Source organism: Pundamilia nyererei, unplaced genomic scaffold (assembly GCF_000239375.1).
Source record: "Pundamilia nyererei isolate P.nyererei 1_Seehausen unplaced genomic scaffold, PunNye1.0 scaffold00083, whole genome shotgun sequence".
In the NCBI taxonomy this organism is placed as follows: domain Eukaryota; kingdom Metazoa; phylum Chordata; class Actinopteri; order Cichliformes; family Cichlidae; genus Pundamilia; species Pundamilia nyererei.
In genome coordinates this window covers 268,789-293,670 of record NW_005187484.1, presented here as the reverse complement: position 1 = coordinate 293,670, position 24,882 = coordinate 268,789, and the positions used below count along the sequence as shown (strand labels likewise).

Sequence of the window (24,882 nt, the reverse complement as noted above, 5' to 3'; positions counted from 1 at the left end):
TACAGAAATTAAACATTTTTAAAGTTATATTGTGGCGATGGTCACGAAAGCGCTTTTCCTGCTCGGGCTAACTTTGTCTTGTGTTTTATGGTGGTGGGTTGTGAAAGCCAAAGCTTATACCCCACTGCTGCACCGAGCGCAGAGCGTTATGCTAACCAACGCTTAAGTTCTTTCTCACACAGTAAAGTAAATAACTTCATATCTTTTCATCTTAACCAAGTGAACATAAAATAGATTAGATGCATTTTGTAATATTGGCCGCTAGGTGTCACTCAAAGACTTCAAAATCCTGTCAATATACCGGTTCTCACACCTAAATGTCAAGCTTCGGTACTCCAGTGAGAGTAGTTAAAGTAAATTCTACCTGCTAAGTTTTCTGCGGATAAGAGAGCTTCATTCTGCAACCAAATGTAACCACAGAAGAAAGCAGGTCATGTTCTATGTGTACCACCAACATAAACACTTGATCGCTGTAAATACTGAGGTAAAGCAAATCTGGAGTATTGCATCACGCAGAAAACAATGATAAAATAAAAGCTGATTACAGCCTTTGTCTGTGTATTCCATGTATATTCCCGTGTTTCTCCTCAAGAAACACAGGAATGTACAGAATATATGTTTTATACCTTATCATATAAAGCACCTTGAGGCAACTGTTTTTGTGATTTGGTGCTATATACAACAGAAAACAAACAAACAAACCCTACAGTAATATAGAGAAAAAACCTAATAATCAAATGACCCCCTATGAGTAAGCAGCTGGTGACAGTGGAAAGGAAAAACTGCCTTTTAACAGGAAGAGGAGAGGGGACTGGAAAAAAAATTACTCTGTTCTACTGTTTGTTTGCCACTATACCATTTACCATTTAATCTAAATGTATAATTATCTCCATGTCCACAGAGCCTCAACTCTACTGGGAATTACAAGACTCACATTTTGAAATGACTGACTTATTACCTTAGCAGAATACAGTGAGGATTTGGGATCTGGACTCCACGTGCATCACCCCTACAATAATGTAATGTAAAATTGGGGAGTGATAGGAAACATCCCCTAATGCCTAAAGGGGGATGTTGGGGTGGTAGAGGAGCTGGAACAGAAGGCAGTTTCAAATGTGAGGTAGATGTCCTCACATTTAGTGGTGATGCAAAAAAAAAGATCAACTTGTTCTCAGCTGTCCACAAAACATAGTTCAAACAGCCTCTTGGGTTGGATGTTTGAGTCTTAACAGGCTGCAGATGGACAACAGATCCCACTTATGCCACCAGTATAATTCTGGCCTCTTAGGACATGGACACAGGACCTCTGATTGGTGGTGTCACTGATTGAAATGTGCAGACATAAATAAAAAAATACAGCATATAAGTCAAAATCAGTCTGTACAATTATAACAAGCTTGAAAGTCAATGTTTGGTATGATTCAACACAGTCTGAACTCTCTAAGGCCGATTTCTTGTCAGCCTTTAAGTAGACTTCAGGAACAATTCTCCAGGCTTCTTGAAGGACATTCAAAGCTCTTCTTTGGATGCTGGATGCCTTTTGTTCTGGTCTATGTTAAGATGATCCCACACTGCTTCAGTAATGTTTTGCCACTTCTCCTTATGTCTTCCACTTGTAAGGTTTCCTCATATTTTTAAGGTCACACTGTACAACACACCGAGATACACCAAGTCTTTTGGAAATCTCCACGTTAGTGCAAAAATACTATTTCATGCCTGTCAAACTGAGTTATTATTTTGGCTTTTTTCGTTGGGTCAACTAAAGAAATTAGAGCAAATAATAAAATCCATTCTTAGAGTCAGGTGCTTTCTTTATGCATGACTTACAGGTCAGTGTTAAGTGGTTTAAAGAACAAAACACATTCCTCTGAGAATGGTAAGTTTCAAGGACTGGACTGAAAATGGGTGAAAAAGCAGTCAATGTCCAAAGAAAAATCTGAAAGACCACCAGAAAACCTGGAGAACTATTGCTCAAGACCACTTTTAAAATGTTATAAATCTGTTCCCTTTTGCTATCTTTTGCTCCTTGGAAGCAAAACGCTAGCTTTGTTAAAACAATTTCAGGATGCTGACACAAATGGATTTTATTATAGTGTCATTTATTACCTTTTAATCCACCACAGTGCACTTGCTAACCCTAACCCAGACATATGATAGAATACATTTGTTTACAACTGCACCATGCTGTGTTTTTGGATCATTATAGATGCATATCAAATGAGTTATTAGAACATGTGTTTTGTGAATTTATTAATATGCATGTATAAATTCATCTGTCAGGAGAAAAGCCATGACCATTTAGTAAAGACTTGGCTGTTAATGACTTGATAACAAGAAAGAGTTTATAACAAGCCCATTGTTTTTCCTGTTGTTCTGCTGGCACATCATTTGATGACTGTTTATAATATAAATCACTTTAAGAAGCACAGATAACAGTTATCCACATGTTAATATGCTATAGTATTATAGCGTCAGATGTGTCCTACAAATATTTGCTGTAGCTAACACATGAACACATGAGGAAAACACAAACGTAAGAGTAAGGCAGGGTTTTTCCCTTCAGATAATTTATTGATAAGATCCATGGCAAAACAGCAGACAATCAGGTTTTACAATTTCATCTTAAATTTGAATGAAATGAGTGAGTTTTCCTTTAAAAGGATCACCGTGATAAAGTGGCATGAAAACAAAGAAACTTTGGGACAAATGGAACATGGAGAATATCATAGAGGTATATGCTATAGACAGAAAAACTGATACTGAGGAAAGAATCATAAACGATTCAAGGCTACAGACACCCATACCTTCAAATTCAAATTTCCATGTTTCTTTTTACAACTCACAATAAAGCAGCAAGAGTCCTTGGACAAGACGTACGCATGGACTTCACATCGTCTTGTCACTGGAAACATTTATAGCTCCACAAGCTGAAAACCACAGTTTGCATCAAAAGGACAGGTCATTCTGCACGTGGCAATGAGTAGATAGTTGTACAGAGCAAGGGGAAGGACAAATCACCAAACTATAGACATATGGCCACAATTTCAACCAGTTTGCTTACTCAGGGCTGAAGAAAGTAAAGCTGAACAATATGAGAGTTTCTGACAAGCAAGTTTGAAGAATCTTTACATATGTATATATTCAAATACTTCAAATGAGCATATCAGCTTAATTTGATTTCCCTTTGCTTTGATTTCCCATGACCTCCACATAAAAGCAGACAAAATGATGTACATATCTCTCTCCTGCAGTCAGTCAAAGACATGTTTCAGCCAATGTAAATTCGCAAGCTTCAGCAAGACTCTTACCCCAAGAATGGAGTCCAAACCACGAGTGGTACACAAAGCCAGTGGATGCTTTACATACCACAAACTGAACTCACTGTACAACAATCAATATTTGACACTCTATACAGAGAATTGCTAAAAATAAGTTCAATGTGGCTCTCAAGGACGGACTTCAACAGTGTGAGTTCAGTGTCACATGCTTTACATCTGCCTCTGTTTAAAGGGTTCGTATTAACGCGCTGTTGGTTAAAGTGGTTTTACAGGGACAATGGAATACTAGCTCCTTGTAAAGATGCATTAAAGGGATGCTTCTCTTTGTAATTAGATTCCACTGATTTACCACTGAATTTTTACAGCCTATGTTGTATTAATGTAGTAAAAGGGAGCAGCTAGCAGCTTGTGTGACATGTTGGTTACCTATAAGTATCATGTTATTACTGCTGAACACACTATGGTCTGAGGTAAATTGCTAAATGGCTGAATTTGCTTATTTCAATGCTTTTCATTAGTTTCTTGTCTTACAGTAAAAGCTCCTAGTGAGTATTAAAGGGAAGATGCACTTGTTTTATACACTTATATCTGTGTACAGGTCTTGGGGCTTTTATTTGGCTTCAGTAATAAAGGCCATAGACCTCTATATAAAAGATGGACATGGTCACCGGTGACTTCACCCACTGGTTTCCACACTCTGCATTTTAAAACCTCAACATTTGCATTTTGGCTCTAGCTGTGCCACATTTTTAGAGCCAGGAATGACGAGCGGGTGGCGGTTTAGTTATGAGTTAAGTTATCAGCAATGGTAGCTAACATAATAGGCAAACTGCATTCGTGTCTTGGATGCCACTCTTTGCGCCACACAGCAACTCAATAACTTCCAGAAAAGACATTAACAGCACAAACATGGTAAAGAGGTCCAATTCAGGAAGTGGAATTAGGTAAAATGATGATTAGCAGGAAGCTATCAACTATAGTACCTTTAGCAGCCACCAACGTTAAGCCTTAGTCAGATCCAAATGAGTATCTGTACAGACCAAAATGTTTCCATACCAGGCTATAAACATGGTTAATTCTGAGGTAAAGTTTAACATGGGGGGCAGTGGGATTTATTTATGTTTAGAACCAGTGGTCACTCCAGGAAATGTGGTAAATGCGGTTTTTGGCTTCTATTTTCAACCGCTAAGGTTTGCATATGTGTCCTCAGGTGATGCCCCTCGAGTTGCCACCTGTTAGGTCTGAAGGCTAAAGATTTAAAAATAAGAAATACTAGGGGTGCAGAATCAGAGGGAATGAGCTTCTAAAGACTACATTAGCCTCTTTTTTGTCTCTAATAAGACACCTAAAACTTTTATTGTTGAAACTGCTGTTGATTCAGTTCTGATTTGATTCTTTTTTTTTTTTCCCAGAAGGAAGCTGCACAGGTCATATCAAGCCTTCATATTGAGTTGGACACAGTTTCAGGTGTCAGTGGGGTATTCTCTAAATGCTATCCATTTGGCGAAATTTGGCACTGCTTTTTTTTTTTTCATCTGTATCAGTATTAATTAATCTGCTAAAACATTTTGGATGAGAAAAAGTATCATTTACTCTTACGTTAGAAACACCTGAACCTGCAGCTATTTTAGCGCTGCAATAAAACAGCAATAAAATGGAGTCAGTCTGTTATTAGATTGAGACTGAATGGGGTCAAGTTGGCAATTACATGCAATCTGTTTGTGATAATACAGCAAACAACGGTGATAGATTAGTGAAAATGTCAATTTTGTTGCTGTTTACATACACAGACCTTCACCTTAAACAGAAATTCACATTAGCTTCAGAGTTCAGCCAGTACCTCACAGGTTTGAACCAGAAATTCAGAAACAGATAGAGATGCAGATGCTGCAGGACAGCAGTTCAACCACAGTAATATCTGGTTACTAGTTGGCAACCAGCTGAGTCAAGTCCCTTATTGCAACAAAATGCATTACACATGAGTTTCACTCATTGGTCCAGAGTGACTCAGATCGTAATCTTGTAATGTGTTCTCTTCCTGTATTTAAAAAATAGATGTCTATTTGCAACCAGTCTGAATTGGACTTTGATTACTTGGAGACAGGTTGCTTCCCATCAGGCAACCTGTGCAGTCGCCCTATGATCGAAAGCATTTACCCAGATGTTGAGGATGTTGTGTGCTTAGTCTCTGGGAGACCAGCTGGTGATCAAAGTAACTTGCAGCTGGTCACTGAATGCAAAAAGATTTCATACAATCACTAAATGACCAGTGTGACTAAGCCATAACATCCTGGGTCTTGGTGTAGCTACTCAGTTCATTTGTTTGATATAACAATAGAAGATCTAAACAACAAGGTGGGACCTTTGTGCTCACATCAGAACTGTGCCTGAGATGACCATACAAGGGGTATCCACTCTAATACACATACAGAACCAAGAGTAGAAAAATTGATCTAAAACTGAGTGTTTAAAGCAGTGAGCTGTAAATATCTGTAAATATGAGTAAATCCCTTTCCAAAAACTTAGAATATCATGGAAAAGTTTATTTATTTCCATAATTCCATTCAAAACGTTAAACTTTCATAGATTATAGATTCAGGGCCCACAACTTAAACAATTTCAAGTACTTAGTTGTTTATTTGTACATTTCATGGGCTTCCAGCTCATGAAATCCATGAAAACATGATTTCAAAAAATTAGAATACTATGAAGACATCAGCCCAAATTTAAAAACGTACAAATAAACAACTAAGTACTTGAAATGGTTTAAGTTGCGGGATCTGAATCTATAATCCTGAAAGCTTAACGTTTTGAATGGAATTATGGAAATAAATAAACTTTTCCATGATATTCTAAGTTTTTGGAAAGGGTCTGCATACTCTGACCTCATCTTTAAAACTTGTATGTAGGCAATAGGGACACTAGGGAAAAACAATTAGGTCTACATTAAGGCCTCACGCCCTTAGAGGGACAGGCTTCAAAGGTTATTAGTTTGGAAACTGGGATCAGGCCCTTTCCTTTCATGCTTTACTGTCCACATGCTTTCTGTTCATCAGAGCTTCAGCACAGTCTCATAACAACATCAGTGTTAGCCTCTCTCACTTCTCAAAGCCTTTCAATTGAACAACTCTACAAATAATAATTAAAAAAAAGAATTACAATAGAGTTTTTTTTTGTGACTAGCGCAGCCAGTTCTATATCTTTGGCAGGGTTTCTGTTATTATGCAGACCCCTGCTGTTAGCTAGTGATTCAAGATAGCTCTGTAATGCATCCAGCTGTGTTTATGCTAATTTATGATGATGTTGCAAAGCAGTACATCACAAAAAGCCTTCATTTGCTATGATACACACATAAACAGCTCCAAAGGTGAGCGTATTAGCACCTAGGGCCACGGTCTGAGAGAGAAAAAAAAGTTTGCAATTTTGACTGTTTTAAGGTGACATTTACTTTGCTCCTTACCTGCACAGACTCTGTCTTCAGTGATCAGACAGTCATTAAACTGGGTCAGCTCTTCCTTCAAGAGTTATTCACAAACATGAATACTGCTACTGCAAACCCCTTAAAATATACAAATTCTTGAATTCAGTGATAGTACTTGTGAAGTAGCTAATCTACAATCTAAAAAATCTGTCAGATAAAAATGATTAGTTTATATATATATATGTACAGTACAGTACATATATATATATGTACAGTACAGTACATATATATATATGTACTGTACATCTAAAAATACAGTTTATTAAAGCTTTGCAGGGATTATAAGTGACACATGGAGAGAATGCACAAGCCAGGTGAGAGCTACATACTGTATAAGGATATTGTGTTGTAACCCAGCGTACAGCATAGCAGCGACCTATATACAAACACAGCACTGTAAGCGTGTGATGCACTCTAGTGTACAGCGCCGCAGTGTGAAGCATGACCTGGATTATGAGGAAAAAGGCTACTAAATATTTCAGCACTTGGCTTTGGGACGCATGGCAATGAGGTTAACACTTCTATCCACTGCAGGGGACAAAGGGATAAGATGAGCCAGTAGTTAATTTAACCTAATTTATTATAGTTTTGAGGTTTTCTTACATTAGATTAAGTTTACTCTACTTCATCCTGCATACCAAGAGTTATGCATTTAGCTATTACTTCTGAAATAACAATCATAAAGATGCAGGTAATGGATCAAATCCTCAGTTTAGTAGAGTTTTGATCATTATATCGGTTATGCTGTGTTTAGAGTTTGATTGGTGTAGATATGTGTTAATTAAACCAGTGATTTTATAACTATCTGTATGGGGCACAGGAATATTTTATCTTAAACAGAGTTGTTGTTTGTTTGTTTTTTACTATATTTTTGACTATATTGGTGTTTTATGTTAAATGTTGTTAACTTTTAATGCAAAAGTTGATATTGTACAGTTGAGGCCAACAGATCTGGGTTTGTTTTCATTTGCTTCATTTTTTATTTAGTTTATTTTTCATGTTTCTTTGATACAGTGAAGAACCATTATAAAGATTTAATATGTTTCAAAAACGTAATAAATTTGTTGTGCCACCTCCAAAACTTTTTGTCATGACAGTGAAAATGAAAAACAATGAAAATACCCTCAAAGCAACAAAGCTTTCATCCAATTTAAGCTTTTCCCTAAGAGGGACAGCGGAGTATCTTCATCTTTTAGCACTATAGACAAAAAAAGCTGTAATGTCTATTTAATAACCGGGAGTTGAGATCTAATTCTAAATAATTACACGTAGGGTTAGAAGAATGGTTTGTTACTATTTTCTCAGATGGATCATCATCTGTTTTAAGCTCAACTTCCCACATTTTGAGATGAAATATCTTGTTGTTTAGTTGAGTTAGCTACGTCTGATAAGTTTTCAGGCAAGATATAATTTCCTGAAGTTATTACTCCTCTTAGCTAAAGGTTGACTCAAGTAAAAGCTGGCTCATCGTTACCCATTCTCCCTTGCATAGCCTTGGAAACAGGAGCTTCTTCTTCCAGAGTCACTCATTGCTCTAGCTATTATCAGGGTGGTTTTTTAGCTTACTAATTTCACCTTCATCAAATTTCACATCACATTTCTTAAGCAGCAACTGGATTCTACAAAGGAGATCTTCCGATCCATCAGGCTGGCCTTTGACCCACGTGGGCCTTTTACACAGTTCCACTTGTAGTTTTTGGCAAAAACATTTCCTTATAAAGGCCCTGATTACTTTGTCTTTTAACCAGGAATGGGACGTGTTGCAGGCACATGTAGGTATTACTGGGATTACAAGGAGGAAGGACCTGAATATAGATTAACATTCTATACATGAAAGCCTCGTGTGATATAATTTATCAGTCTATACTATGCAATAGCATCTGTGGTCTATTAGTACTTTAAACAACAGACAGCTAAGGTAAAACACACTTCCTGCTGGGGATCGGCTTGAGTTTCAGTCTGAGTTCAGCAGCCACTTCGTCATCGTCTGAAGCTGTGATTGGTCACAAATCAGATCAGGGGAGGGACATCGAGTGGCACATTTATGCAGCACTGCAGCATTTTTAGCCACAGAATTCTCTCGCCTCCTTCCATGTAGAAGTAGACACAGGAAGTAAAACATAAACCGAGTAGTGGGGACCGATCAGGTAAAGTGTTCTGATTGGTCGGTAAACTCGTCTTCCTCGACTCTCATTGGCTCCACTGCCCCAGATGAGTGTTGCGACTGGCTCGAACAGCTCTGTGTGTCATCCTCGTACTCTGCCATCACTGCCCTTGTCCTCCTCCTTGGGCGCTCCTCTCTCCTCTGCACCACCCTCTCCTTCTTCTCCTCCTCCTCCTCATCCCCTCCCCTCTTTCTCCTCCTCGCCCCTCCTTTCCTGTGCTCCCCTACTGTCCACATGCTCTCCTCCTCATCCTCCTTCCCTTGTACCTCCCTGTCAAAGTCCAGCAGCTCTTCCATCATCTCCTCTATCTCCATCTCTCCATCCAGCTCTTCCTCTACTTCCGAACGGAGCTCGCCCATGCTCTCAGTCCGGTTGGTGTCGTCTGTTTCCTCCTCTTCCCCAAGACCCCGTAGCCTTTCAGGGGGGTCGCTGGCCTGGCTCTCTCCAAACTCCTGGATGGTGGGCAGGTTGCCTTGCTTGGGACAGCGCTTCCTCAGGCTGACCAGGAAGGGCTGCGGCAGGGAGAAAATATCCACATTGTTGCCCAGGTCAATCCATGTCACGCTTGGAAAACTGCCCGGATCCTGAGGAAAACAATATTCCCATGTTGCAGTATAAGCACTATGTTCAATAGGTATTTTCAACATAAATGCAACAAATCAAGCTAAAATCCTCAAACTGGTCAGTCTGTTAGTATAAATTTCAAAGAAAGAAAAAAATAAAAACTAACATCAGATTAGATCACAGAAAATATTTTTTGATTTGTCACTTTCTCTCAGATATTATTTACCCATGTTTTGAAGAAAGAAAAACCAAGCTGCTCTAGCTAAGTGATAAAAAGCCTTAGTTGTTAAGGTGGAAACCTGGAATCATTCAGGAACTACTGGAAGACTGATTTCAGCACTGAACACTAGTGAAAAATACTTTGCAAAAAGGATTATTAGTGACTTGAATTTTATATTGTAGCGCTATCAAAGGCTCAAAACTAAATTTATTTTGGTTTAAGCAACAGTTTCCACTTTTCTGGAGTTTCCTTTGTCAAATAGAAGTATATAGTAAGCAGCTTCAGACACTCCTAACATCTGAGGGATCTGAGTTTATAAAATAGTAAAAGCACTGTATGAAAACATTGATATCTGACTTTCTGACCTTCAGGGCGTCTGTCAGCTCCTTCAGAATCGCTCTGGTCAGCCTGTTTCCGTTCAGTGCCAGAGTCTCCAGGTGTGGGAGAGAGGCCAGTGTGGGGAGCAGCAGGAGGAAAGCCTCGTCTGTGAGCTCCGTGAAGCCCAGCTCCAGGCTGATCAGAGTAGACGCGTAGCGCTGCAGGTGCGCACACAGACGCTCCATGTCCCGAGCTGTCAGAGGGATGCCGGAAAGATCCAATGCCCCGCTGGATGGAGGGGCTGACAGCACTGCCTTCAGACTGGAGACAGACAGAAAATGATGCTCTGTGTCAGTTATGAACTCCAAAAACGTTGGATGCTTTGCAAAATGTAAACAATGAAATGATTAATTAATGATTTGCAAATCTCATGAGTCCATATTTTATTCACAATAGGGCACAGAAAACATTTAGAATGTTTACACTGAAACATTTACAAATAATTGCATTTTGAGGTAAATTTCACACAGCACGTCCAGCGTCTCTAAATAGGGGTCGTGTCTGAGTACTCTTACTCTGTAAATAATTCACTTTCTGACCATTTATCCACAAATAATTGTTATTGTGTAGCATTATATCAGCCGACTCCATTAGTCATAGAAGTGCTGCAGCCTCACAATTTTTACAACAACAGAATGGCAACGTGTGAATAAAAAAAAGGCAAAAGTGGATAAATCTTTTTTTCCTCATTTCAAAACTCAGTGACTCACATCGTCTGTGGCTGTGCAAGTACTGACTGAGATTCCACTTTTTCCACTTATAAACTCTTTCTGCCTGATTTAAAGTCTGTCCAGCTCACTGTGTGGAACTCATTGGATTTAAATGTAAAGTAACATAAGGCCAGAACTATCAGTGACACTTATAAGTCCTTATGCAGTCCCTGGCAGAGAAAACTGTATTTAATATTCAGTCATGATAAGTCGTATCACGGCTACTTAATGAGATCCAACCATCCAAAGATCTCTGCCAACCACCATCCAACTCACACTTGTCTGTCTCAGACGTCTGAAATAAGCTTCAAAACTAGAAAACAATATGGCCACACTGCATAAGGTCAAGTACATTGGAAGCTAATGGAAACTACAAAAAGAGCAGGCTGGGGTTAAAGGGATATCTGGGGGCACACAAGCAGAGAGACAGACACACTGAAGGGATTTAAGGCTTAAGAAACTGAAGTGTGCTGAATTAAAAAAATTGCACTTGAGCATCAAATCACCCAAACCTTTATACTCTCCAACTGCACGGATGCAGCTAAAAATAAACCCAGCGGGTTGCCTGGTCGAGAATTACATAATGAACGGAGCACAAAGGATTCATCTGGGGTCGGGTGAAAAGGAAAGAAGAATACTAATCAGAAGTTTCATTTTGCCATCTTGCAAGTGAAAACAAGCCGTCAGCCAGCACCAATTATTGCTCGCAAATAACACACACATTGTTGCGACGTTCTGGGACACACACAAAGGAGGATATTTAATTGAGGATTAACCCACTGGAGGTAAATCTGCTTCTACCAGCCACTATGGTGGTGGCACTGCCAAAACTTTGTGCCACGAGCGTTTACATCGATGGAACATGAGACCTTCAGCTCTGAGCAGCACAAAGTTTTCTGAGAAACAAGTAGCTGTGAGATTTAATTGTTATCATCAACAGCTGAGTATGCTTATCTACTCACATACCAGAGGGACATGAGAGGCATCAAAGGCAGAGCAGCCTAAAGCAAAGCAGTGGGTCAAATTTAGACCTCCAAAGATGTTTTCCTCACTATCCCATACATTCCAGAAAGTCTTCTGTCGCCAGAATGTATTTTCAGTTTGATTTGTGTGGGGGAGGGGAACCTGCTGTCTGTCTCTGGTATTGGAGTGATGTGTTCATCCGTCTTTGTCACAGTGATGGTGGGGTCAGCAGAACCAGCATCCTATCGCTGGGGGTTTTTTCTGGGGGTCTTGCTCTAAAAAGGTCATATCTGTCACATATACAACCCGAGGCCAATGAAGGCCATACACATATAGCAAGAAACAGCTCTTTTAATTAGCATCAGTATGCTATGCCATGATTTTCCATGTTGTCCCTTTATGTCAGGGGTGTCCCACCAAAGACTCCAATCTGACCCACTGAGCAAGTTTGGAAAATGTACAGACTTTTAATAATTTACTCATAAGTTTTACATCACAATAAAGACTGTAAAAAAAGTAATAGATAAACAATAAATGACATTCCTGTTTTGTTTTACTCTGTGGGTTCAAGTAAAAAAATGGAAAAAAAATTAGAAGAAATACTATACATTTTCCAATTTACAATTACAGGACATTCATATCTTCATTTTACACATTCATTTCTTACACTTTAAGCTCTAAGAGTCTAAATCACAGCTATTAAATGTGTAGTTAGACTTCTTTTCACTGACAGAAAGGGGAGTTTCACTTATCCAGCCCACTTATGGCCAAAGTATGCGGCCCATGAAGTAAAATGAGTTTGACATCCTTGCTTTTGTACAGTGTTAGTATAGTGTATTTAAGTGCCTCTTGATGGGTTTGTGCTTCTCCCGTTTAGTTTTGTTTGCTTCTCTTGAATATCCACCTTCTGCCTCCATGTCCCTGAAACTCTGGTTTTTCAAACTCTGGATGTGAGGTGTATTTCTGTTTAGCTGTCCAAGAGATGTTCCAGTGACTGTGAGAGTTTTTGTCTATCTGTCATGGCCCGGAGTCTGACTCCGTGTTTATGTTTAAATTTATTAATATTCTGTGGTTTTGTTTATTTTGAGTTGTTTGCGATTATCCCTAGTATTTTGTGTCCTCTGTGCTCTCCTGTTCCACATTTCAAGTTCCTATGTTCTGTCTCCCCAGTCTGTGTTGTTTGCGTGTTTAGAGTTTTGTCTGTGTTTCCTGTTTTATTTTGAAGGTCCGTTTCTCTTGTCAGTGTTTCTAGTTTCGCTTCCCCTTGTCTCATTATGTCCAATTAATCCCACCAAAACTACAGTAAGGTTTTGTTTCCTCATGTCTTTGTACATTCAGTCGAAACCGTTTGAGTGAACTGCAAGTCACGTTTCTTTTTAAATTTACATTATACAGCCTACGTTTTAGTCCTGACCTTCTTGGATATTTGTATTAGGGGACTGAAAATATTTTCAGCCCTGATTCATACAGTTAAAACTAAAAAATCCTGTTCTAAAGATGCTGAATGTTTAAAGCAGCTTATATTTAAGTTTAACAAGCCAGAACTTGAGAATTTGGGACTTTTTTTTGTTTTGTTAAAAATTTATACTATCACTTCTCCAGCCTTGCACAGGTCTACAGGCTTTGTCACTTGGAATATTCTCACCTCACAAGGAATGTGGAGCAAAGACAGTAAGATCCTTGTAAAGGGAACTAGAATCAATCAGATCCTTCAGGTGGATGCTGGCGTGAGTGACATGCTGAAAGCAGCAGCAAGAAGCAGCACCGCATTCAAGTGAGCGATGTGGAAGCGGCTATGCAGCAAAACAAGCAGATCACTGATAGTTCACATACACCGACATGACTGAACACTGGATATGTGTTGCGGTGAGACCAGTATGTCATGTGAGCAGAGCTGCCCGTAAAATCCTTTCATCAAGCATCCATTAAATTACAACTTTACAGACTTTTGGACAAATTCCAATGAAAATGCAAACAGACTTGCAGCACGCTGTGTTCTCCAATCGACAGTGTGCAGCTGCAATTTCAGCCTCTGGCCTCAATGTGACAGACGGCATGTTAACAGCCTGGATAGCTCTCGTCTGGTTTCTGCCCCTTTCACATCCTTTATCTCTATTTGTAATGGATATGCCTTTCTGGGATGGGATTTGATGAATTCCCCGAAGAAGTATGCAGCCTGACATCTTAAGGGATCTTAGCATGTCAGTGCAATTTCTTTCCTCAGTTACTTGGGTCAAATGTGAACAAAAGAAAATTGTAGGATTGTACAACACTTTAGCGATGTAGCAAACTAAATGTAGAAAAAGGTTGTTTTAGCAGCAGCTAAATCCTGACACAGAAGCCCAGCCACTGGAGTCTGTTTAAATCAAGCCACCATATTCTGGTATGCGTATTAATCCACTGCTGCAAATAGTCCCTAACATTGATGCTGGTATTTGTGTGAGTAACCTTTGCTAAAACCTACAGGAGCAGTTTTAGAAAATGGCAGTCTTAATAAGTTATATAATCACCAATCAAATGTGAATTAGTGATATTAAAGATTCAATAATGTTGGCGACATCACAGTGAGGTGCAAAGTTTCACTCAGATTTCCACTTGCACAGAAACCGCTCATTATACTGATACCGACTGCTGGCATGGGTGGAGAGCTGGACCGAAATAGATTCCCTGAGGTGTTCCCTAAGGATCAATTTTTTTGATCTGATGACACATGACCTCTGAGGCTGCTGTCTGACGAATTTCAAATATCAGAATCTTTTACTGCTAAACCAGGATCAAAACTGAAACCGGCCTTAAAACTGTCAAAGTTTCATATTTTTATGCAGTGCTCCATCAGCTGCAGCTCCAACGGCAAATGCAGGTCCATGTCATAGTCCAGCACTGGTTTCATGGTGTTTCGGACTCCGTAACACTCTGGGTCTAGGAGGAACTCAGCAGAGGTTTCTCCGCTCTTGGGTGGAGGGCTAGTGTTTCCGCCCTTCAGCCTGACCACCTGCATCTCATCACCGGCCAGCTTCAGCACCCAGTCTCTGCCAGGTTGCTTCTTCAGTGTTTCTCCATGTAATTTCGGTCTCTGCATAAGTGTGCAGGAACCAGCTCTCAAAGGGTCCTTCAGACTGGATGGATTGTTGTAACTGGCTAGCAATGACTTTTAATTGGTCAAAATAAGAGTCAAGTAAATCACTTGAGTATGGTGGTGGTCTTTCTGATGGGAAAAAAAATGGTAATGCATATGACCAAATGTGGTTTGTACAGCAGTTAATATAACTGGAAGCTTGGCCATTTAAAAAACAAACACACAAAAAAACTGTCTTTGGAAAGCGGTTAATGGAAAGGCCTAGGATTGCAGTAGCCTGTATAATGGCGCACGCAAGTACAAATTATTGTATTTTCTCACACCGTTTGTTGACAGTGAGAGAAAAATAGTCCACCTCTAGCTACTTACATATGTACTTTATAATTCCTTACAGGAAACAAACTTAGAAATAATGCAAATAGGGTGGAAAAAAACACCGCCAGGCTATTGTGGCCACCCCTCACAATCTGGGTATCAGACTTCCTCCCACATTGGCCCAAGAGGTTTGTGCGGCAACCCAGCTCAACGCAGCAGCCCATTTCCTCCTTTCTAAGTGAAAGTGTGCTAATTAGTTAACACAGCTGGTGCAGCAATGCCCTCAGCTCTCCATTACACGTGGTTTGAAACCGTTGATCTAATTGATAGAGCTCATAATCTCCTCCCATGCTCACTGCTCCACCCCAGCCCAGCTCTGTCTGTGCGGAATGTTTTTCTGCCCTGAACAGGAAACAGACAAACACACACACACAATTGTAGAAAACATTTATACACTTATCAGCCTGAGGGCTATCTTCAATCATAGCCCTCCGTCTGATGTGTCATCAGCTTGGACAAATGTTTCTGGACTACTTTCCCATGGTTTGCCGCCCTCCCCGGTTTAAAATAATAAATAGAACAGGCAAGCCTTGCAGTGTACCCAAAACAGATAAGATGCTGAGAGAGCTCATGATACATTTGGCTTCAGATCAGAATCCCACGCTTTAGAGAAAAAGACACACCCCCCGATCAAGCTGAGATCCCCTCTCCCCCAGATGAAAAACAAACAGGAAGATGGTAGGGTAGGTCATTTGAGGCATATAGACCAGAAATGTAGACTTTTGACAGTACTGCTTTGGAAGTATTATATTAGAGGGTCACAGCTACTGTTGTTTTGTTTATCAGAACACCAGTGGAGCACATTACAAAGACCTATATTAACAAATGTAATTTAAATCATTTAATCTCAAGGTGCTTGTTGATAAAACACCAACAAGGTCATGTTCCTCTATGAACAGAGAGCTGGTGAGTGTGGGAAAGAAGAACTCCTTGTTCACAAGAAGACTCCACCAGCAGAGCCTGGATCAGCCACCCACATGACTGGTTGGGAGTGCGGAAAAAGAGAGCAAAGAAGTGCACAGAAAGTAAAAAGAGCCAACTTGGACTAGGAAAACACACCTACAGTCTGCTTTGGAAATCTCATTGTGTTTCTTTTCTTTTTCTTTTCTTTCAAAAAGAGTGTACAAAATCTGAATAAAAGTAAAATAAGTAGTAGTTAATAACACTTTTATGGCCCTTGTCATAGTATGTCAGTCACATTGAGATAACAATAAAAGATTACTGTCAGTAATAGAATTATTTGGCTTGAACTTACAATATGATCCTTTAAATATCCTTACTGTAAACACAGTTAGCCAAAAGGTTCTTTCAGCTGCTCCTTTACTCAAAAGGGGTCACCACAGCTGGAAGCACCACGTCTTAATTTGACAGTTTTTACTTTTTTAACAGTCACCCTTCCTGATGCAACTTCTAAGCTTTTTGTCTATTTTTTTGCACCAGTGATCCTTCCCTTGTTGGGCAAATGTGCACACCCCTACACTATTAAGCTAAGTTTAAATTTCACTCACAATCATAATATGAAACAATAACATGAAGTCTGACACTGCGGTGGTTCAATGGCTAACACTGTTGCCTAGCAGCAAGAAGCTTTGTATTTAACCTTCCTGTGGTGTGTCCAAACACATGCATGTTAGATTAGCTGGTGGTATGGTACATGGACTGCAGGTCAGAGTCAAGAGTACAGTCACATTACTGAAGTGCATCATTAAGCCCCCCCGTTCATCACTCCTATTGCAGACACCAGCCTTTTCCTCCTTTTCTTAGACTCAGGGCAGCTTGGTCACTACACTGACTCACTACACCTTCTTGTGGTGCAAACCAGTATTACAAAGAAATTACAGTCCAGACATGTTTTAAAATGTAGTTAATATCTCTGCAGCGCATCACATAGATGTTTCTGATATAAATGACAACTTCATGTCAGTTGTTTCTTCACATTATGTTGATAGTTTTAGTTAATTTTAAAAGCTTTAAACTATTTTCATTTACAGTACCCTTAATTCTTCTTATAGCTCTGTGGGGTGCTATTTGCCTTGAACACACTGTCATTCTTGAGTATGAGCTGGATGTGACCCGGTATGGCCTAACTGAATGTGAATATTATAATATGTTATAATCTAATCTATTATCCATGATCATATTTGGAGTTCCCAACGTTCCCATGCTGATAGAGGTTACACAGGTCATCGGACTAATTATAACACTGTATGTTACTCCTCCACTTTTCCCCTGATGTGTGGTCTGTATGGAAAAAAAACCCAAAACAGGGGCCTCATCATTGCCTGAATTTCATATCGCATCTCAGAAAGTGCCAGTTTTGTCCCGGCGCATCTTCAGTACGTCACTGTGGGGCTGCGTTTCACCTCCATCCCTGCACCATCCTCTTCGTGTCTGTCTCATTCTGACTGCATCTCTCGATACGATCTGTCCAGCTACATATATATCTCCGTAAACCCACATCACACACACACAGTCTTCTCTGCATGATCACTTCCGCTGAAAGATCTGAAACCACCCGCTTCTTTCCCAAAAAAGATTCACAAGGTGAAACTAGGTAAAGCTGTGGCATCCTCTTCAGACAGGAAATGTATATAAACCCAGCAGGGGAGGCTGGGATGTATACTATATTAGACAATGTTCTTAATACAGATTCAAATCCTGACCTTTTTTTTCTGCTCTACCTGCCTGCCTGTGTGTCTGTCCGCATCACAGATCATTTATCACCCCGTCAGCTGGTGTGTGTGCTCTGTGCTGTGACAGAGAAGGTGACGATCACAAACCCTCTTCGTTGGCTCCTGTGGAATGAGGCATAGAAGTTCTGAGTTCTGCTGTTACCTCACAATCGAGCAGAGAGAACTTTTGTGATTTGTTCGTGTGAGGCATTTCAAGAGTCGTTACTGACTCCTCTCCAGATGCCTAGATCTCTAGTTGTATCCAATCATTCTCCATCAGGAGCCACATTTATGCAGAGTCACTTTCCAAGTAATCACTACTGCATTTGATTAGGATGATTTCAGCCAGAGAGAAGTGAGCTGGGGAAGTATGTATTATTAGACAAAACACTAAAACCACCTGATGCTGTGCAGGTCTGCCAAAACAGCTCTGAGCTGCCGCAGGACCCATGGGAGTTTTGCTTTGCAGTGATGTTTAGGTGGGCGCTAGGTGTCAAATCAAAGCCTTCAGTTTTCCAGCAGATCGCTGCGTTTCAGCATGATGATGGGTGTTATTCACATGTCACTGGTGTTAATATTGTGGCCGATCATCAATTTCTCATGAAACAGTGTGATGTCTGTTTTTCCATCTTGTTCAGGTGACGCACACGCGTATCTCCCTGGTGTGTGTGTTCAAGTAGCTGAATCACAAACACCCGGTGACTCATGTAAAGCTCTCAGCTTCCTTGGATTCTTTCACCGATATTCAATGTTATATTTACATTTATATTTTTATGAAGTGAAGTGTCTTTTTTTTAAGTATTCTATGGACCATTTATGAATTAACACAGCAACTAGTAGCTGGAAAAACAGAACCGATATTTTTCACAAGTGTTTGGTCAGTGCTGTTGACCCATCCATCCACCCCAACATCTCTGTTGCTTCGACTTATCAACGTGGTCCTGACATTTATTCCATTCGAAGGCCCTGACACCATGAAACATGTAGCTTTAGACTGTAATAAGGCACTTTATGGGGTATTTGCAGTTTGAAAATTACTTTGAAAGCTGACTTGCAGCATAATCAGAAACTATTTGGAATTTTCTGCTTCATTTTCTTTCATATGTGAATCTGGACGTAATCAGCATGTTGAAACTAAAAATGTTTTCAGTTAAACAGCTGTTCTGTCTACAAAAATCACAAAACCATACCTATTCAATTTTTCAAAAGCAGCAGCTTTTTTAAATTTTAAATTTGTTTTGTGAGCAGCAAAACCACACGATTTATATTTACTCAACTATAAATTCACTGTAATTTACTGAAGCACATTTGCTAATTTCCACATTTATTCCAGTGTGTTTTGGAGTCTAATGATGAAGTCTGCACTCTGGTGAATCAATTTAAAGCCTCAGTTCTTAATTATGTTTTAGATATAATAAAATAAATTCACTATTTACTTATGCTAAATAAATAATTATGATCCAGTCCAATAGGACATCTAATTGAGAAGTTTGGGTAACAGACTGGCAACCAGTCCAGGGTGTTCCCTGCTTCCCACCCACTGTCTCCAAGGATAGCCTCTAGCTACAGTGTGATCTGAGGAAAAGTAGCTTTGAAAATTAGCCAATTATAAACTAAATTGGATTAATTGCCTACTGACACCTATTGGTCACAGGTCCTGTATGCGTTAGAAAATTGCCCTTTGTCTCCAGAGGATAGGTCAGCAGAATGGGCAATAGGCTTGACAGCCAATTTTTCCACATAGCAACTAAACAACAAGCAACTAAAGGGCACCAACAACTGCAAATACATACATGTATGTTTGATATAATCAAAGATCGGAGATATTTTTTTAGCCTAATAATGTCCAGAACAAACAGTGACTGCAGCAGATAGTTTCCATTCAGTGATGCATCTAGAAAATACACTGAGATCAACTGAAAGCAGCTCTGTACAAAGTGTCTTTATCTGTGCCGAGCAGTGGTGGGGCTCAGTGGGTAATACCATTATTCACACGGCTACAAGAGGTCATTGGTCCACTGCGAATAAATATGAGTCACAACAGATGACAGTGTTGTATCGTGCAGGAGGACAGGGCTGCAGAGGAAAAAAAAGCAAAGCCTTAGTCCCGCTTTATCGGATTCCAGTGTACTTAAGTATGCATATTCAGCCATGCCAATGCGTTTATAGTGTGACTGCTGAGGCTTTATGTCACTGTTCAGCTGTCGGCTTTACTTCACAGACACAAACAGCAAAGGTTACATTTGAATTTCCTGGCGTCACCACAATGCTTTATCTGACTGGGCTGATCATGTTTCCACCAGTATGTGCTTTGCAGACGAGAGTGGACAGACCCTTTGGCGCTTTTCTTTTCTGAAGCAACAAGAAGGTGCCGGGATGTAAGCGTTTTGGTTCATGATGCCATCTGGCCGCACAAATTCACTGTTTCTTCTGAGCCTTTTGAGAGCACATCATTAAAATGAGCCTGAATCACCTTTTCTCCTGGATCTCCTGCTCTTGCTGCATTGCCATTGGTTGTGTGCTCATCTCCTATATTTTTAGAAATGGGTGCTTCATTGTTTCCTTTTTTCTTTTCCGTGTGCTATTAGCAGACATTGTAAAAGGCAGATCAGTCTCTGGGTGACCGTGCTGTACAATTTCAGAACCACAGAGGGCAAAGAGAATGATTCATAGGGCGAGTCGGGGGGGGGAAAAGATTAGGATTAAAGCGGAGAAAGGAAATAAATCCAAGTGCTTTTGAAGTGCTGAGATTAATTCTGAAACTTCATTATCTCCCAACTGTACGTTATAGCTGGCATTAATATTTCAGTGCTATTCTGATTAACAAATGGACGTTCAGATTCAAAAGATACATTTTTAAAGCATTTTTTTTCATACCCAAAGCAATCCAGCATACATGCACTAAAGTTTTTTAATAATCCAAATTTGCAATTACCTACTTCTTACAATTAAAGAAAAATGAGACAAAAGGGTTTAGGGGTAACTCCACCTGGTCATTACATTAGTGTGGATATTAAGGCCTTTATTAAGCTGTTACTTTACCTGATTCACTCAGTCGTGTATCTTGTTCCTCAGGATGATTTGCTGTCCAACTATAATAGCAGTCGTTGTCCAGCGGCTCAAATTTTAGAAAAGCAGATTTGAGAAGCACAGCTGAAATAGCATTTTTATGACATTAACAATATAACCACGAATCTTCCTCCACTATTGTTCAATTTTAGGCCAAGACCATAACAAATGCATCCGTATCTGATGAGAATTTGATGGTTTGATCCAGGAGTTGAAGCTGTATCACAACTACTTTCATACATATGTCAGGATGTTAGTGGGACAGTTTGAGCTCTTGATGGCGACTGACCCGGAGCCGCACCTAGCTGTGTGTCTGAGGTTAAACAGGATTATTTTATTATTTTCATATCACTGTATATTCAGTAACTGTGTGTGTTTTGAGCTAGGAGCACACTTGTTACAGTGTGCTTGCAGTGGTCTGAAAAAAGAAAAAAAAAAGGGCTGCAAATTCGCCCAGCAAAATTACGTGGTCGTGTGAATGCATTAAGAAAAGCTGACTCAGGCCAGATGTGATTCCTTTTTTTGTGTGTGTGTGTGTCTCTCCCATTTGGTTCTTTAGCCATCAGATGTGATTCCTAAATATCACAACACACCTGATATCTGGTCTATAAAGTGTAGACCTGAGCTGGTACAAAAAGAGTTACCCTGAGTCAGCGCCCATAAAAGTTGGCCCATAAAAGATCTAGCTGTAGACATTCATATGTATCTGGATAGATAACAGAGCAAGGCCAAAAAGTAAGCCAAAGCTGTGGTCATCCCTGAAGAATGAATACAACTCAAAAGTTCTTATACTGTATAAACACACTTAAGGCTTTAGCTACCTTAGCTTTTCTAAGTGAGTTAACCTGAAGTTAAACATTTCAAACTTGACTCACTAAATATGAGAAAAGACAGCATAAAAAATAGACTTGAAAAGTGAAGCTAATGTGGAAAGGCTTTACGTCTGCATACTTAATGGTCATCTTGATCTTCTATAGTCCGTTCCATAAATCAGTTTATGGCTCAGTCACTCATTGCAGGTCACGATTTAAAAAAAACAAAAAACATATGTAGTCGATTTTTGTAAATTTGGGTCATTTTAAGTGTCAGAAGTGTAAAATATCCTTTGCCTCATGACTTGTGATTAAGAAGTTGTCAACCAGTGAGCGTGCTGTTCACAGACAGATCCACCCCTCGCTCACCACATCTGCTTATGCAAATGCAACCAAGAAACCCAGCAAGGACTCTTTTTCTGAGAGAGGAGATTTAAACTATTTAAACTTAAAGCCAAGATCTACATGACAGTCATACGGCCGGTGGCCCTATATGCAACGGAATGCTGGCCAGCCACCAAGAAACATGAGCAGATCCTCAACGAGACAAAGATGCTCAGGTGGATGGAGCGCTTAACCCGCCTGGATCGTGTGACAAACGAAGATGTTCGAAAACGAGTCGGAGTTGCCACGATTGAAAAGAAGATGAGGGAAATGCGCCTACATTTTGGCACGTCATGCGCAGCGAGGAGGATTCGGTGTGAAGACCAGCCCTCCGACCGCGAGGAAGACCGAAGAACCGGTGGATGGACGCAATCACCGAAGATATGCACGCAGTGGATCTCACCCCAGAGGACACTCAAGACTGATCCAAATGGAGAAGACAGAGTCACGCAGCGGACCCCGTGCTGGGAAGTGGCGAGGAAAGAGGAGGAGGAGGAGATTTAAACTATGTTTAAAAAATACAAAAAAACCCCGCAATACAGTGCTCACTCTTTGCCTCCCTTATTCTGCTCATTTACAAGCATATTTATAAGACACTGTTATTTTTAAGGCCCTATTTTCACAAAAACCTATTTATAAAGAATAACAGAAGGAACAGTTACGACCAATAACACATGCTGCATCTTTATTTTTTGATCTTTATTGCATAAACCCATCCTCACTAGAGGGATAGAGACTATTTCAATTGACTGTTGCGCAGGTACTATTGTGGGAAACTGGAACCCCGTATCTCAACTGGTAACAAGGTTTTTCAGGCACTTCATGAATACTTTTGTAGGAGTCTCAGAGTGAGACAGAAGGGACTTCTGCCATTTGTAACTTTGAAAACTTGACTAAAGAAAGGGAAAACATGCAAAAGCGTAGTATGGCCGTTCGTTTGGAGGAATGCTAGCAACTTGCTGCTTAGCATAGTGCCACATTAGGAGCTAAAGACACACACATTTCCCTCAGGAATTCATACTAGACCTTATTTAAGACTTAAGGCTTATTTAAGCCTTTGTAAGACTCTGTTAACCTTCCTCTACAGTCACAGTCTTCATCACCAGCTCATCTATATAATGCTTTAAACAAAAGCAACATCGATGGAGCGTGAAAGGATACAAGCTGGCAAATCGATGACTTCCTACAGGTGGGAAAATGGGTTAGAAACAAGAACGGATATTTTCCAATAATTGCCTCTTCTCTGTCTGACAGGTGATTCTGTCAAGTCACGCTGGCCATTCGTGTCTTTATCATCTGCTCTTGCTGAGTGTACCTTCAAATATCAGAATGTCACATGTTTGCCACTCATTGTTCAGATTGGCTGAACAATGAATGAAGCTTTCTTAATTTTTTACATCTCCCCTGACATACAGAAATCTAAATATAAGCAATGGTAACACCCTCTCTGCCTGGTTTTGCCTCCTGGTGATGGGAAGCAGACGAAGGAGATATAGAGTCAAGAAAGGCCAGGGCGAGGCACAGACAACCTGAGTCAACACTCAGCTTCTCTCTGGGCTGGCTGTCAGAGCTCAGGTGGGAGGCAGCCTATAAATCTGTTGGCAGGGCAGCGACACCCAGCCAGTCAGCAGGCGGCAGACACATGGCTGGCAGAGAGACCGGTACAGAGACAGACGGACAGAAAGGAGAAGACTGAGGAAAAATAGATGGCAAGACAAGGTACAGGGCGTGCCACTGTCTGAGGTTGTGTGTGTGTGTGCGCGTGTGTGTGTGCAGGCAGGTTAGTGTGTGTTTCCATGGCAAAGAGTGCTGTGGTCAAGCAAATCCTCTGCAAGACCTCATTATTTCCCTTCCAACATCATGAAAAACAAACGAGCCATTTGGAAAAAACACAACAAAGGACACAAGGGAGACAAGACAGAAAGAAACTCAGATCTGCGTTCAGTTGGTTGGCATACAGGAAGTTGTTTACACGCTGGTTACTGTAACTAGTCAGTGTCATGCCAGGTAAAGTTTTATGACTAGCTGCTTCTAAATCACTGTGGGATCCACACAGTCCATATGACTGCAGTGCAGTAAGTATCCAGATGCTAGTTTTACTAGCAGTGACTTTAATCCTCTAAGTCTAACTAACACATTCTGAAAGTGTGCAATTTGTATTGGTAGAATTTGTGTCTTTCTGAGAAACACTGTGATTGCAATTTCTTCAGCTAATAAGAGTACGTTGCCAAAAATGAGGTGCTCAAACAATCCCTTTCATATATAGTTGCATAGTGTTTGCAGCCTGCCTGGATCCAGTCAAGGCTGCAAGTCAGAAACTTAACACCACAACTCCACTAAGGCATGACAGTAGATTGTTATTTTAAATTTTTGATTATGAGCTCTAGGTGTTGTGGTGTGGAGGTATATGAAATGAAATATGGATATAGTACCAATATTTTAACACGTCCTGTAACTGTTGTTTTTATGCTTTCGTACAGCTGTGATTACAGATTCTGACCCACTCCATACATTTGTATTTTAAGTTTAATCAGTTTGATAAAAAGAAAAAAATACAACACAATAAAAATGTAATACAGCAAAAATAAGTTATGCTATTTGTATATGTGCAGTACTTTGTGAACCCTGGTTTATTTAAATTAAGTAAGCTAAAGGACGAAGAGCAGCCAGTGTAGTCCATGTTCTGCTATCCTCTATGCTGTTGCATGCTGGGGGAGCAGGCTGAGGGTCGCAGA

General features: G+C 40.1%; 1 protein-coding gene across 1 annotated transcript in view; it reads right to left on the bottom strand.

The window, feature by feature from the left end:
- Positions 1–8,713: 8,713 nt before the first annotated feature.
- Positions 8,714–24,882, bottom strand: part of lrrc75a (leucine rich repeat containing 75A) — a 66,502-nt gene continuing 50,333 nt past the window's right edge. Inside the window, exons 4-6 of the mRNA XM_013912187.1 lie at positions 10,074–10,347; positions 9,128–9,508; positions 8,714–8,752 (exon numbers count right to left, since the gene is read on the bottom strand). Coding sequence (XP_013767641.1) covers positions 8,714–8,752; positions 9,128–9,508; positions 10,074–10,347 — 694 coding nt within the window. The remainder of the gene's footprint in view (positions 8,753–9,127; positions 9,509–10,073; positions 10,348–24,882) is intronic.